The sequence below is a fragment of the Sus scrofa genome, chromosome 11 (assembly GCF_054392235.1).
Source record: "Sus scrofa isolate SSC_HxYL_T2T_F1_AM1 chromosome 11, Sscrofa_HxYL_maternal_Yorkshire_Landrace_v2.0, whole genome shotgun sequence".
NCBI classification, from domain to species: Eukaryota; Metazoa; Chordata; class Mammalia; order Artiodactyla; family Suidae; genus Sus; species Sus scrofa.
Genome location: NC_139393.1, coordinates 86,383,113 through 86,395,000, shown reverse-complemented (window position 1 = coordinate 86,395,000; position 11,888 = coordinate 86,383,113). Strand labels below are relative to the sequence as shown.

The following is an 11,888-nucleotide window of genomic DNA, read 5'->3' as shown; positions in this document are numbered from 1 at the left end:
TCCGTGCGGCGCCAAACTCGCTTCCCATCACCCCCTCCAGCCCGTCTGTGGCCGCGCGCACGTTCGCGCGCCTGGAGCCCGCGCCTGCGCCTCGCCGCCATTCGTGAGGCCGCCGCGCCGCAGGGCCTTGCGGAGCCGCCAGGGACCGCGAGCCCGGCCTCCCGCCGTCCACCCGCTTCGGGACGCCGCCCACGGCCCACCGGTGAGAAGCGGGGCGGGCGGGGAGGTGCGTCGTCGGGCCGCAACCCCGTGGAAGCCCCGGCGGCCGCCGAGGAGGGTCCGGCCGCTTCTGCCGGCGCGAGGACCCCTCCCCCAGAGCCGCGGCGGGGTGGGGCCGCGGGGGCTGGGGTGGGAGGCCCTGCGTCACCTCGCCGGAGGCTGGGGACGTTTTGTTTAAAACCCCGCCGGGAGGTGGGGACCTGGTTCCGCGGGCTCCGGTGCTGGAGGCGGCCTGCCCCCCGTCTGCGTGGGCTTTGTCATCGTTCTGCTTACAGTCAGCAGGGCAGCCCGGCCTGGGAGAAGTGTGGTCGTGCGTCTGATGAGGGATTAGTGTCCAGAGTACGTGAAGAAATCCTCCCTCGCAGCAACAAAAAGCAGCTTAAAAGTGGGCAGAGGACTCGAGTGGGTATTTCTCTGGAGATGTGCAAATGTCCATTGGGCACGTGAGAGGATGCTCATTAGCTATCAGGTTAGGAACATGGAAACGAGAACGAGATTCCCTTTCACAGCCACTAATGTAGTTGTTATAAAAAAGCAAAAGTGTTAGCGAGGGTGTGGAGAGATTTGAACACTTCTGCATTGGTGGCAGGAGATGCAATGGTGCACCCGTGGAAAATGGTTTGGTGGTGCCTCACGAATTTAAACAGAATTACCAGATGATCCAGCACTTCCCCTCCTAGGTGTAAACTCCAAAGAATTGAAAGCAGAAAATCAGATACTGCACACCAGTGTTCACAGCAGCCTCATTCAAAATAATCAAAGGAGGTAACATCCTCAGTGTCTGCCAACAGATGCATGTGGGGAAGGAGAAATGGTGGTGTATACATTGAGTGTTACTTATCCTTAAAGAGTAAAATTATGATACATGCTTCGATGTGAGTGAGCTAAGCAGAATAAGCCAGACATAAAAGACCGAATCTTGTGTGATTGTGTACTCAAAGAGACGGAAAATGGAATAGAGATGAAGGAAGAGGTTGAATGGGTACAGAGTTTGGGGTGATGGCAAGGTCTGGAAATGGATAATGGTGAATAATCCATCATTCACAACCCTGTGAATGTACTTAAGGCCACTAAGCTACGCTTTTTAAAATGGTACATTGGTATGTTCACTTAAAAATGGCGGAAAGAATAGTAAATTTCTACTTTACCAGGTTTTTTAATATATATGAAAAGGCGAAACTACAAAGATGGTTGTGAGGAGCACAGGGAGATGTTACAGCAGTGAACTTACTTTGAGTTTGTAATGGTAGGTACATGACTGTACACGAGGGAACCATTCTAAATTAATGGACTTTAGTTAACAACATACCTATTTATCATCTCACATCTACCACACTAATACAGGGTGTTAATAATAAGGGAAGCGGGGGGGGGGGGGGGATGAGAACAGAGAACTTTCTGTTTAGTATTTTTTTTAAAACTACAACTGGGAATTCCCGTCGTGGTGCAGCGAAAACGAATCCGACTATGAACCATGAGGTTGCAGGTTCGATCCCTGGCCTCGCTCAGTGGGTTAAGGATCCGGTGTTGCCGTGAGCTGTGGTGTAGGTCGAAGACACGACTGGGATCTGGCATTGCTGTGGCTGTGGTGTAGGCCGGCAGCTGTAGCTCTGATTAGACCCCTAGCCTGGAAACCTCCACATGCCGTGGGTGAGGCCCTGAAAAGACCAAAAAAATGAAAACTAAAACTGCTCTAAGAATAAAGTTTAATTATTTTTTTAAAAATCAGCAAGGGTGAAGAGCACTGCTGGTGTGTATATACTTACAGAACCCAATTAGCTTTAAACATGCTCTGCCTATTGAGTTGTACATTTAAGACCTATGCATCAAAATGTTGTAAAAGACAACCAGTAGTGCTAGACACGAAGGGTGAAACTGGATGGGAAATGAAGATAGGTATGATACCATACAGTATGACTTCATGGAAAAATGCCTGTGATGGACTGGGAGAACACGCAGGATGAAAACTCTCCACTTGTGGTCTATGCAGGTGAAAAGTAGGATGATAAAGTTGCATTAAACTGCATGATAACTTTCATGGTCAGGCTAAGGAGCTCTGAAATCTAGGAGGGAAAAAAAAAAAAATACCATAATCTTGAAGCTGGAAGTAATCTCACTGTCTGGCCTCTACCCAGCATGTGATTTCTGGACTCAGTTCTGCAACATCCCCATGGGAAAGACATCATTGTGTTAAAAGAGAAATCCAGGATAGAGAAACCAGGGTCTTCTTTTGCTTCCTTTGCCAAGTCAGTTTTCTCCCTCAGCATCACTTTTCTCAATTACAAAGCGACAAGGTTGGACTTAAGCCCTTTGAGGAGCCTTCCAGTCCTATACTGATCATTGGCTTCCAGTTAACGGAGGTCTCCTGCCTGACAAAGCAGCTCATTCTAGTCCAAGACTGTGTAGTTTGTAAAGTGTTTTCTGTTGAGCTGAGATCTCTTTTCCTGCTGACTGCCACTTGTTGCTGCTACGACAGCTTCCATAGGATCCATAATTCCTCCCTTTTTACATGTTTGCGCTCACAAATGACATGTTTTTAAAGATTGCCTCCCATCCTGTTTGCCTTTTTCATATTCCATGTCAGGGACTTTCTTACAGTGTCCTTTCTGACCTGAACTGGAGAGAGTGATCCACTGGGATACTCAGCCCCGTGGAGGAAATGGAGTACAGTTCCCTATAGTCTTATATTCTGCAGTGGATACTTGGATTCTAGATGTTTGATAGATTTCTTCTAGTTGGTTTTGGCCCATTTACTGGCTTTTCAAGATCTTACTAAATTCCACAGTCCTAGTTTGGTCAGGATGTCTGAGGACGAACCCAGATAGACAGCAGAATGTTGTTCTGGTCCTTCATCAGATGCTCATTTCTTCCCTGATCTTGAGCAAGTTATTACTGTCTGGATTTGAGTTTCCTCAACTACGAATAGACATTTTAATTGAAAAAATAACCTCTAGTCCCAGCAGGCATCCTCTGAGCGCTTGTCACGTCCACTGAAGTCAGATGGTGGGTTTGAGAAGGTTGGGTTGGGTTGGGCTTTTTGGATTGCACCCCTCTTGCTGTTGGAAGGGGCAGGATAGTGAGAGAAATGGGCAGAATTTTATTATAGAGGGCACACATTTTCTCAGAAGTAATTTTAATTACCCTTCTTTTATTTTTTTCAGGTTTGGCTTCTCAGCTTTGTCCTTCATGTACTGCAGGCTGTCTTCTGTGGTTTAGTTAAAAAGTCATGTAGACTTGCCTGCTCTTTGAAGACAGCCTTTAAGACGTCTAGGAACAGCTGGTAAGTCTGCTGCGGAAGAGCACATTGCTCTGTGTTTCTTCCTCGCTCTAAAATACTCATCCTGGACTTATTTAATGATAATTCTATCAGCATTGCTTTGCATGTGTTTTTGTGTGCTTTTAACATTTCTCACTTCTACCTTTTAAGAGAAGATATTATGATGGGTACAGTTTTGAAAAGTGCTTGAGGAAAGAGTCTGTAAAAGCATACATACCCATATACAAAAAATGATGTATGAACGTGCGCTAAATATGTTAGTTACAGAATCTGCTTTAGCAGTTACTGGAGTCCCATGCTGGGAAGAGCATACCAGATGGAACTGGTGGAGCATAGAGGAGAGTCTAGGGTAGGATCGCATGTGAAACGTAGTCATCGTAACGTGGAACGTGACACATGGTGAGAAGAAGGGTTGTGTAGTGAGTGTTGAGACACCTAAACTGCATTTGGGGTCAACCATAGGATGGATTGCAGATACCAATGTGAAAAGAGAATGATGTGATCATTATCATAGGGAAAATACTGAGTGATTAAAAAACGGTGGAATGGAGAAGTATAATTTAAAACAGTCTTAACAGGAACACTTTAAAATTTTTAATTTTATATAAACCAGTTATGTGTAGTGAAAAAATATATTTCAAAAGTAAGATTTGTCAACACACAAATGAGAAGATAGTTTCCATCAAAGGGCTGATTCCTTTTACATACAAAGTCTATTATCAAATACTTAAGACAAATGTGCAGACACATACTGGGAAAAGAAATAAGCATGGCTAATGAACAGGGGGAAATGTCTAGTCTTTCTCATTAAAGAAAAGTACATTAAAAGATGAGTGAGGTGTCAGTTTTTACCTAAGAAGTAGCAAGGGTTGGAAACTTAATTATACTCCGTGGATGAGGGAGTTGGGAAATTGTTCTTCATATATATACACTGTTGGGTGGAATGGAATAGTACGGCAACTTTTGGAGAGAGTGGTGAAATAACAATACCAATTGCAAATTCCCTTTGAACCAAGTAATCTATTTCTATGAATTTCCCCTTAGAAATACCCTCAGGTTCAAAGATATGTACCAGGAAATTCAGTGCTGCTGCTTATATATTTCCTAGAAATAAATGCCTTCTGATGCAGCAGAACTCCTAAAACCTGCATTTGCCCTTCCTATTAGAAATATAGACACTTGGCCCAGGTGTTTCCAGAATCCCCAAAAGATGTTCTTCTCAGTTGCCTGGAACCTGGCACTGTTGTTGCTTTGAGCCACAGGCAGCTTCTCTTCCCTGAATGAAAGCTTGTTCGGAGCAGTACGTTTAGTATCTCGTCTGTCTAGTGTGCTTGTGGTGCTTTTGTAAATATAGAAGAACTTCACTTCAGTGACATGTACGTACCATGGCTACCCCTGGTGAGCGATACCGTGTGAGTACTTGTGCTGTGCATGAATGAGTATGTTTTTAACGCTGAGCTTCTATTACTTTTATCACCTGAGAAGACTCGCTTAAAAGTGTAAAAGCTCTATTTCTAGTAAGCAAGGTGCCTCAGGGCGGTTGTCCATTTGATTTGCCCTTTTTGGAAAGCTCCTTCGCATCTCCCAGCTCATGTAATCATCATGTTGCAAGACATCCCTTTAAACGGGAATGCAAGTTGTTTTTCATAGTTTGGGTCAGTTTAGCAAATGCGTTCTGAAATGGATCTAAGGCTTCTTGCTCAGCCTTACTGCCCTAGCTCTAACTTTGACATTTCCTGAGCTTTGTGCGCTGACAGCTTATGGATTCAGGGTTTCATTGTCAGAGGCATATGCAGGAGGTAAGTCTGGAGTCAGGCTTGGGTCACTGATAACCCTGTGACCTGGGTGAGTCACTTCTTTGAACATCAGTGTCTTCATCTGTAAATAGAAATAATATTTGAGTCGTACTGTTAGGGGACTTAGATGATATATGTAAACCTAGCAGAATTCCTGGAACTCCGTTAAAAATTACGTATTTCTCCTTTCTCTTCAAAATTTCAGGAGAGATTATCTAATAAATGTGTAGGCCATCCCATGCTTAAAATTATGTACATATAGAATGGACTGGAATGGCATTTCATTCAAAATTAGGCTCCCTGAAAATAATTTTTTTTCTGCTTTATTGCAGCACTGTTTTTAAGGAATATAATCGTGTATGTTAGAAAGAAAAATGGAAGTGTTCCAGGAACTTCGTAAACCATCAGCACATTTGGAGTGTGACCACTGCAATTTCAGAGGCACGGATTATGAAAATGTACAAATTCACATGGGTACCATCCATCCAGAATTTTGTGATGAAATGGATGCTGGTGGGTTAGGTAAAATGATATTTTACCAGAAAAGTGCAAAGCTGTTTCACTGCCATAAATGCTTTTTCACCAGCAAGGTGTACTCTAATGTGTACCATCACATCACATCCAAACATTCAGCCCCAGAGAAATGGAATGAGAAACCAAAAAATCAGGTAAACAAAGACGCAGATCCTGTAAAGGGCCCTCCTCTTCCCGAACACCAGAAAGTGGCCTCTAATGCAGCAGAACTCCCGAAACCTGTGCCTGCCCTTTCCATAGAAACACAGAAATTTGGTCCAGTTATGTCTCCAGAATCACCAAAACCTACACCTCCTACATCCCTGGACGCCCAGAAGCCTGGCCCTGTTGTTTCTTCTGAGCCGCAGACAGTTTCTCTTCCTTCTCCCGAACCTCCGAAACCTGCCCCTATTTCGTCTCCTGAACTTGTAAAACCAGTCCCTCCTATTTCTGAATCTCAGAAACCTGTCCCTATTCCTTCTCCAGAACCACAGAAACTTGCTCCTGTATCTCCTGAACCAGTGAAGGCTGCTCTTATGAATCCTAAATCCCAGAAACACTCCCATTTCCAAGAAACACTGGGGCCGCCATCAACCTCATCTCCAGAGTCACCGGTTCTAGCTGCCTCCCCTGAACCTTGGGGGCCATCCCCAACTGCGTCTCCAGAGTCTCGGAAGCCAGCCCGGACTATCTCCCCTGAGCCAAGGAAGCTGTCCCCATCAGAGTCTCCTGAACCTTGGAAGCCATTCCCTGCTGTCTCTCCAGAGCCTAGGAGACCGGCCCCAGCTGTGTCACCAGGTTCTTGGAAGCCAGGGACACCAGGGTCTCCGAGGTCATGGAAATCGAGTCCATCAGCATCGTCAGGGCCTTGGAAGCCTGCTAAACCTGCTCCATCTGTGTCTCCTGGTCCCTGGAAGCCAATCCCTTCTATATCACCTGGACCTTGGAAACCGGCTCCATCTGTGTCCCCTGCATCCTGGAAGTCTTCATCAGTTTCACCCGGTTCCTGGAAATCTCCCCCCGCGTCTCCTGAGTTGTGGAAGTCTGGCCCACCAGAACTCCGAAAGACAACTCCCACCTTATCACCTGAACATTGGAAGGCGGTTCCCCCAGTGTCTCCTGAGCTCCGAAAGGCAGGACCTCCTTTGTCTCCTGAGCTTCGCAAGCCAGGCCCACCGTTGTCCCCAGAGATCCGTAGCCCAGCAGGATCTCCAGAGCTCAGAAAGCCCTCAGGGTCTCCAGAGCTTTGGAAGCTTTCTCCTGATCAACGGAAAACGTCTCCTGCTTCACTTGATTTTCCTGAGTCCCAGAAAAGTTCCCGTGGTGGTTCCCCTGATCTCTGGAAGTCTTCCTTTTTTATTGAACCTCAGAAACCTGTCTTCCCTGAGACCCGGAAACCAGGTCCTTCTGGGCCATCTGAGTCCCCTAAAGTGGCCTCTGATATCTGGAAGCCTGTTCTCTCTATTGATACTGAGCCTAGAAAACCTCCACTGTTTTCTGAGCCCACCAAAACAGCCCCTCCTGCTTCTCCTGAACCGCGAAAACGTGCTCTCTTTCCAGAGCCCCGGAAACATGGCCTTTACCCCGAACTTGCCAAGCCTGCGCTCTTCTCCGAATCTCAGAAGGCAGTTGAGCTTGGTGATGAACTACAGGCAGATGCCATGGATGATCAAAAGTGTGATGTCTTGGTTCAGGAAGAACTACTAGCTACGCCTAAGAAACTCTTAGACGACACTTTATTTCCTTCCTCAAAGAAGCACAGGAAAGACAACCAAGAGAGCTCAGATGCTGAGCTTAATAGCAGTGAGTGTATGAAACCAGATTTGGATGCGATCGATAGTAGGGGCCAAGAATCAGGCAGTGATCAAGAGCAGGTTGATGTGGAATCTATTGATTTTAGTAAGGAGAACAAAATGGACATGACTAGTCCAGAGCAGTCCAAAAATGTGTTGCAGTTTACTGAAGAAAAAGAGGCTTTTATCTCTGAGGAAGAGATTGCAAAATATATGAAGCGTGGAAAGGGAAAATATTATTGCAAAATTTGTTGCTGTCGTGCTATGAAAAAAGGTGCTGTGTTGCATCATTTGGTTAACAAGCATAATGTCCATAGCCCTTACAAATGTACAATTTGTGGAAAGGCTTTTCTTTTAGAATCTCTCCTTAAAAATCACGTAGCGGCTCATGGGCAAAGTTTACTTAAGTGTCCACGTTGTAATTTTGAATCCAATTTCCCAAGAGGCTTTAAGAAACATTTGACTCATTGTCAAAGCCGGCACAATGAGGAGGCAAATAAAAAGCTAATGGAAGCTCTTGACCCTCCACTGGAGGAGCAGCAAATTTGATTTTTAAACACAGTGTGGACATATGCTCCACAGAGTTGTTTCTCGAAACCATTTGTTGAAAGTATGGTTGAATAGTCTAGGTGGATCATAGGTGTTGACGTTGTATGGTGTACTGTGTTTAATTGTCTCAGTAGTGTTACAGAGAATAAGCATTTGGTTATTTTTTTCTTGGTCTCTGTTTATGTGACTACCTTGTAAGTCAGTAAATTCATATTGTATATTCCAGATAAGTAAAATTTCTCTAATTGCAGTATATTTGAAAAATTTGAAGAGGTAGGTATTCCATTTAACAATCAAGAGCAAGTTTTATTCAATTTAAAACATCTAGGTAAAGTGTATCTTTTTTGTGAAACGAATTTCAGACAATGGGAATTATTTGATGGAATGTGTAAGAATTAGGCATGAAGATTTTGGGAAATTTTGTTCTCAAATGTATTTTCAGATCAAAGAATTATTTTAAAGGTTCTATTTGATCATATAAAATCAGTTTATTTATAAATCTTAAATTACTTCCAGGTGTTCATTAGCTTTTATGTCATGGAAAATTGGAATCTCAGGGTTGCTGATTTTCTGCTAAAGGGGGGAAATTGAGTCAGTTTAAAAACTAGTTTGCAGCCTTGTCCTATAGGAAACTGAGAACATGAGTGTGATTTTAGGTCCTGTCCTTCCTTGTTTCTTTGGAGTCTTCCATTCTGTACTTTACCCCAAGATCTTGCCTTTCGCTTCCCTGTGCCCTCACACCAACAGGTGATCCTTACTTGCCAAACGTGTTAGAGCTGTACCTCCTACTCCTGGGCCTTAGGCACCATCCGTCAGGGCTTCAGACCAGGGTAATGAGCAGGAACAGAAAGTCTTCCAGATTCACAACAAAAAATTTTATAAATAGACATTTCTGTTTAAGAATATGTCAATTTTATGTTTTTCATGGTTGTTACTGTAAATACCTTGTGCCTGTTTATGGATTATTTTATTCTAAAATATTTTGTCAAATGTGTATCAACCAGATTAAAAAACAAAGGCTTTCATGTTAGCAACATCCTTGTAATGTGTTTTCTTTTGTGTAATTTTCACTGTATGAAAATTCTGTTTGGGGAGTTCCCATCTTGGCACAGCGGAAACGAATCCAACTAGGAACCATGAGGTTGCGGGTTCCATCCCTGGCCTCGCTCAGTGGGTTAACGATCCGGCATTGCCGTGAGCTGTGGTGTAGGTCGCAGACGCGGCTCAGATCCCACATTGCTGTGTCTCTGGCGTAGGACAGCAGCAACAGCTCCGATTTGACCCCTAGCCTGGGAACCTCCTGATGCCGCGGGTACAGCCTTAAAAAGACAAAACAAAAAATTCTGTTTGGTAATAGAATACCACATTCTGTTCTCTGCTATTTCTGCTTGGTTTCAGCATAGTAATTTTCCTGTCTGGGGCAACATTTACTAAGCTCTGTTTTCTGAGTTCTTTGGTCAGATAGGTTGAGGGAAACACTGCCCAGTCACCCCTTGGTATCCACAGGGAATCAGTTCCAGGACCCTCTGCAGATGCCAGAACCCTCCTGTGCTCAAGTCCTTTATGTAAAATCATGTAGTGTTTGCATATAACCTACACACATCTCGTATACATTAAATCATCTTGAGAGTATTTATAAAATACAGTTGCTGGCAAGTGGCAAATTCAAGTTTTGCTTTTTGGGACTTTGTGAGGATTTTCTTTTTTTTTTTTTTTTTTTTGTCTTTTTGCTATTTCTTGGGCCGCTCCTGTGGCATATGGAGGTTCCCAGGCTAGGGGTCTAATCGGAGCTGTGGCCGCCAGCCTACGCCAGAGCCACAGCAATGCGGGATCCGAGACGCGTCTGCGACCTACACCACAGCTCACGGCAACGCCGGATCCTTAACCCACTGAGCAAGGGCAGGGACCGAACCCGCAACCTCATGGTTCCTAGTCGGATTCGTTAACCACTGCGCCACGACGGGAACTCCTGTGAGGATTTTCTAATGTTTTTGATCTCTGGTGGCTCGAATCCACGAATGCAGAAACCAAGGATACAGGAGGCTGGCTGTATTAGGCACTCTGTGCAGAAAATCTCATCAGTCTACCTTAGCATATTAAAGGCGATTTAACCTCTGGTAGTCAACCTGAATGCCTCATAAAAACAGGGGGAAGCATTTAGTGCTGCAAGGGTTCTGATAACATAGGCCACATTGAGACACTGGCTTTTATTAAGTTGTTTCCGGACACTTGAACAAGGAGCGCTTGTTTTCGCAGCATCCAAATGAATATGCCTGTCGGGAGGGCCTTAAAAGCTTCAGACCTGTCCCTTCTCTGGAGAGCACAGTCTGGGTGGTTGATGGGATCGTTGGTTCGCACTGGGCACCTTGACGATGAGCTCATTCTGGAGTCTCCTTTTAGGATGATGCCAACAAGTCAGATATCTTGGATACGGACTTTGGCTTGCTGGCTCGTGTATGGACTTGTACACAGAAACCCTTTACAAGCCTGTAATCAAATCTGCTGTGTTTGAGCATGTAGCAACATGCAACAGGTTCTTAGAAGAACTTCACACTTTTTGATGCGAGCTTCTCTCAGAATCCTTCCCATATCTTCATTCAAGGGGGAGCCCACTAGGTCCCATGACTTGCCATGTGATGTTGATTTTGTAATAATATTTTTGTAAGATAGAGGATACTATGCTGGGGTGAGTAATGGTGATACATGTGTAGTTTTGACATTAAGGCCTTAACTATAGTTGACTGAGCCACCAGGTTGTTGGCTCACTTCGCTGTGGCTTCTGGCCTTGTTCTTCTACTCGGGATAAGCTGTGCCCTCACTTGACAACCTGTTTACTTTCTTCAAGTCTTTGATAGCTTTGCCTTCTGTACAATAGCATCTCTCACTAATCAGTGTGACCCACTCTGAACCTTTGTATTTTCCTATGTAATTAGAACTTTTTAATGAACCCTCCAATGATTTTACATAATGTGAAAGGGAATAAAAACTATCATACCATCTTTTACACAACATTCATGGTCTTGATGCCATTATATTTTTGGTAGCCGATTTAGTTTTCATTCATTTGACTCAGTACTTGAACTATAGCAGATACCGCTTTTGTTTTTAATACTGTTGTGGCCTCTATAGCTTTTATCTTGGGTGAAGACAAAATGATGCTGATCAGATTTGATCTGCAGGCATGACAAAATTAAGACGGGTGCCTCTCTAAATAGAATTACTTAGATTGAAAAACAAAACTTGAAATTGTCTCCTTTCTCAAGCTAACTAGTTCTGTTCACAGGTGATTTTGATGTATTAGTTTCCTATTGCTATAACACATTGTGTGAAATTTTATGGCTTGAAACAATGCATATCTGTTTTCTTACAGTTATGTAGCTCATAGGACTGAAGTCAAGGTATCAACAGGCCTGCATTCTTTCCTGGGGGCATTTTCTGGTGTCCAGAGGCCACCTGTGCTCTTTCCTCATGGTTCCCCTCTATGTCTGGGAGCTAGCTCAGAGCATCACTGACCCTGCTCTTCTGTTATCACATGTTTCTCTGACTCCTTCCTTCATACAGGTAAGGACCTTGTGATTACATTGGGTCCCCAGAGAATCTGGGATGATCTCCCTATTTCAAAGTCAACTAATTACCAACCTTAACTCTCCTCTGACATATAAACTACCATACTCCAGATTCTGCCATTCAGGACTTCGACCTCTTTGGGGGGGCGTTCTGCCTACCACACCTGACCTTGAA

General features: G+C 44.2%; 1 protein-coding gene across 2 annotated transcripts; it reads left to right on the top strand.

Annotated features, from left to right (window-relative positions):
• The first annotated feature begins 73 nt into the window (after positions 1–73).
• On the top strand, positions 74–9,181 carry CHAMP1 (chromosome alignment maintaining phosphoprotein 1). 2 transcript variants are annotated; one of them, XM_084982436.1, is made up of 3 exons: positions 74–202; positions 3,381–3,499; positions 5,625–9,181. In XM_084982436.1, exon 3 carries the CDS (start codon positions 5,652–5,654, stop codon positions 8,145–8,147), a length of 2,496 nt encoding a protein of 831 aa, XP_084838562.1. In that variant the 5' UTR covers positions 74–202; positions 3,381–3,499; positions 5,625–5,651; the 3' UTR covers positions 8,148–9,181. The 2 variants fall into 2 exon arrangements, with proteins under 2 accessions (XP_084838562.1, XP_084838563.1); XM_084982437.1 differs by lacking the exons at positions 74–202; positions 3,381–3,499 and having other exon boundaries at positions 5,821–5,960; positions 6,292–9,181.
• Positions 9,182–11,888: the final 2,707 nt, after the last annotated feature.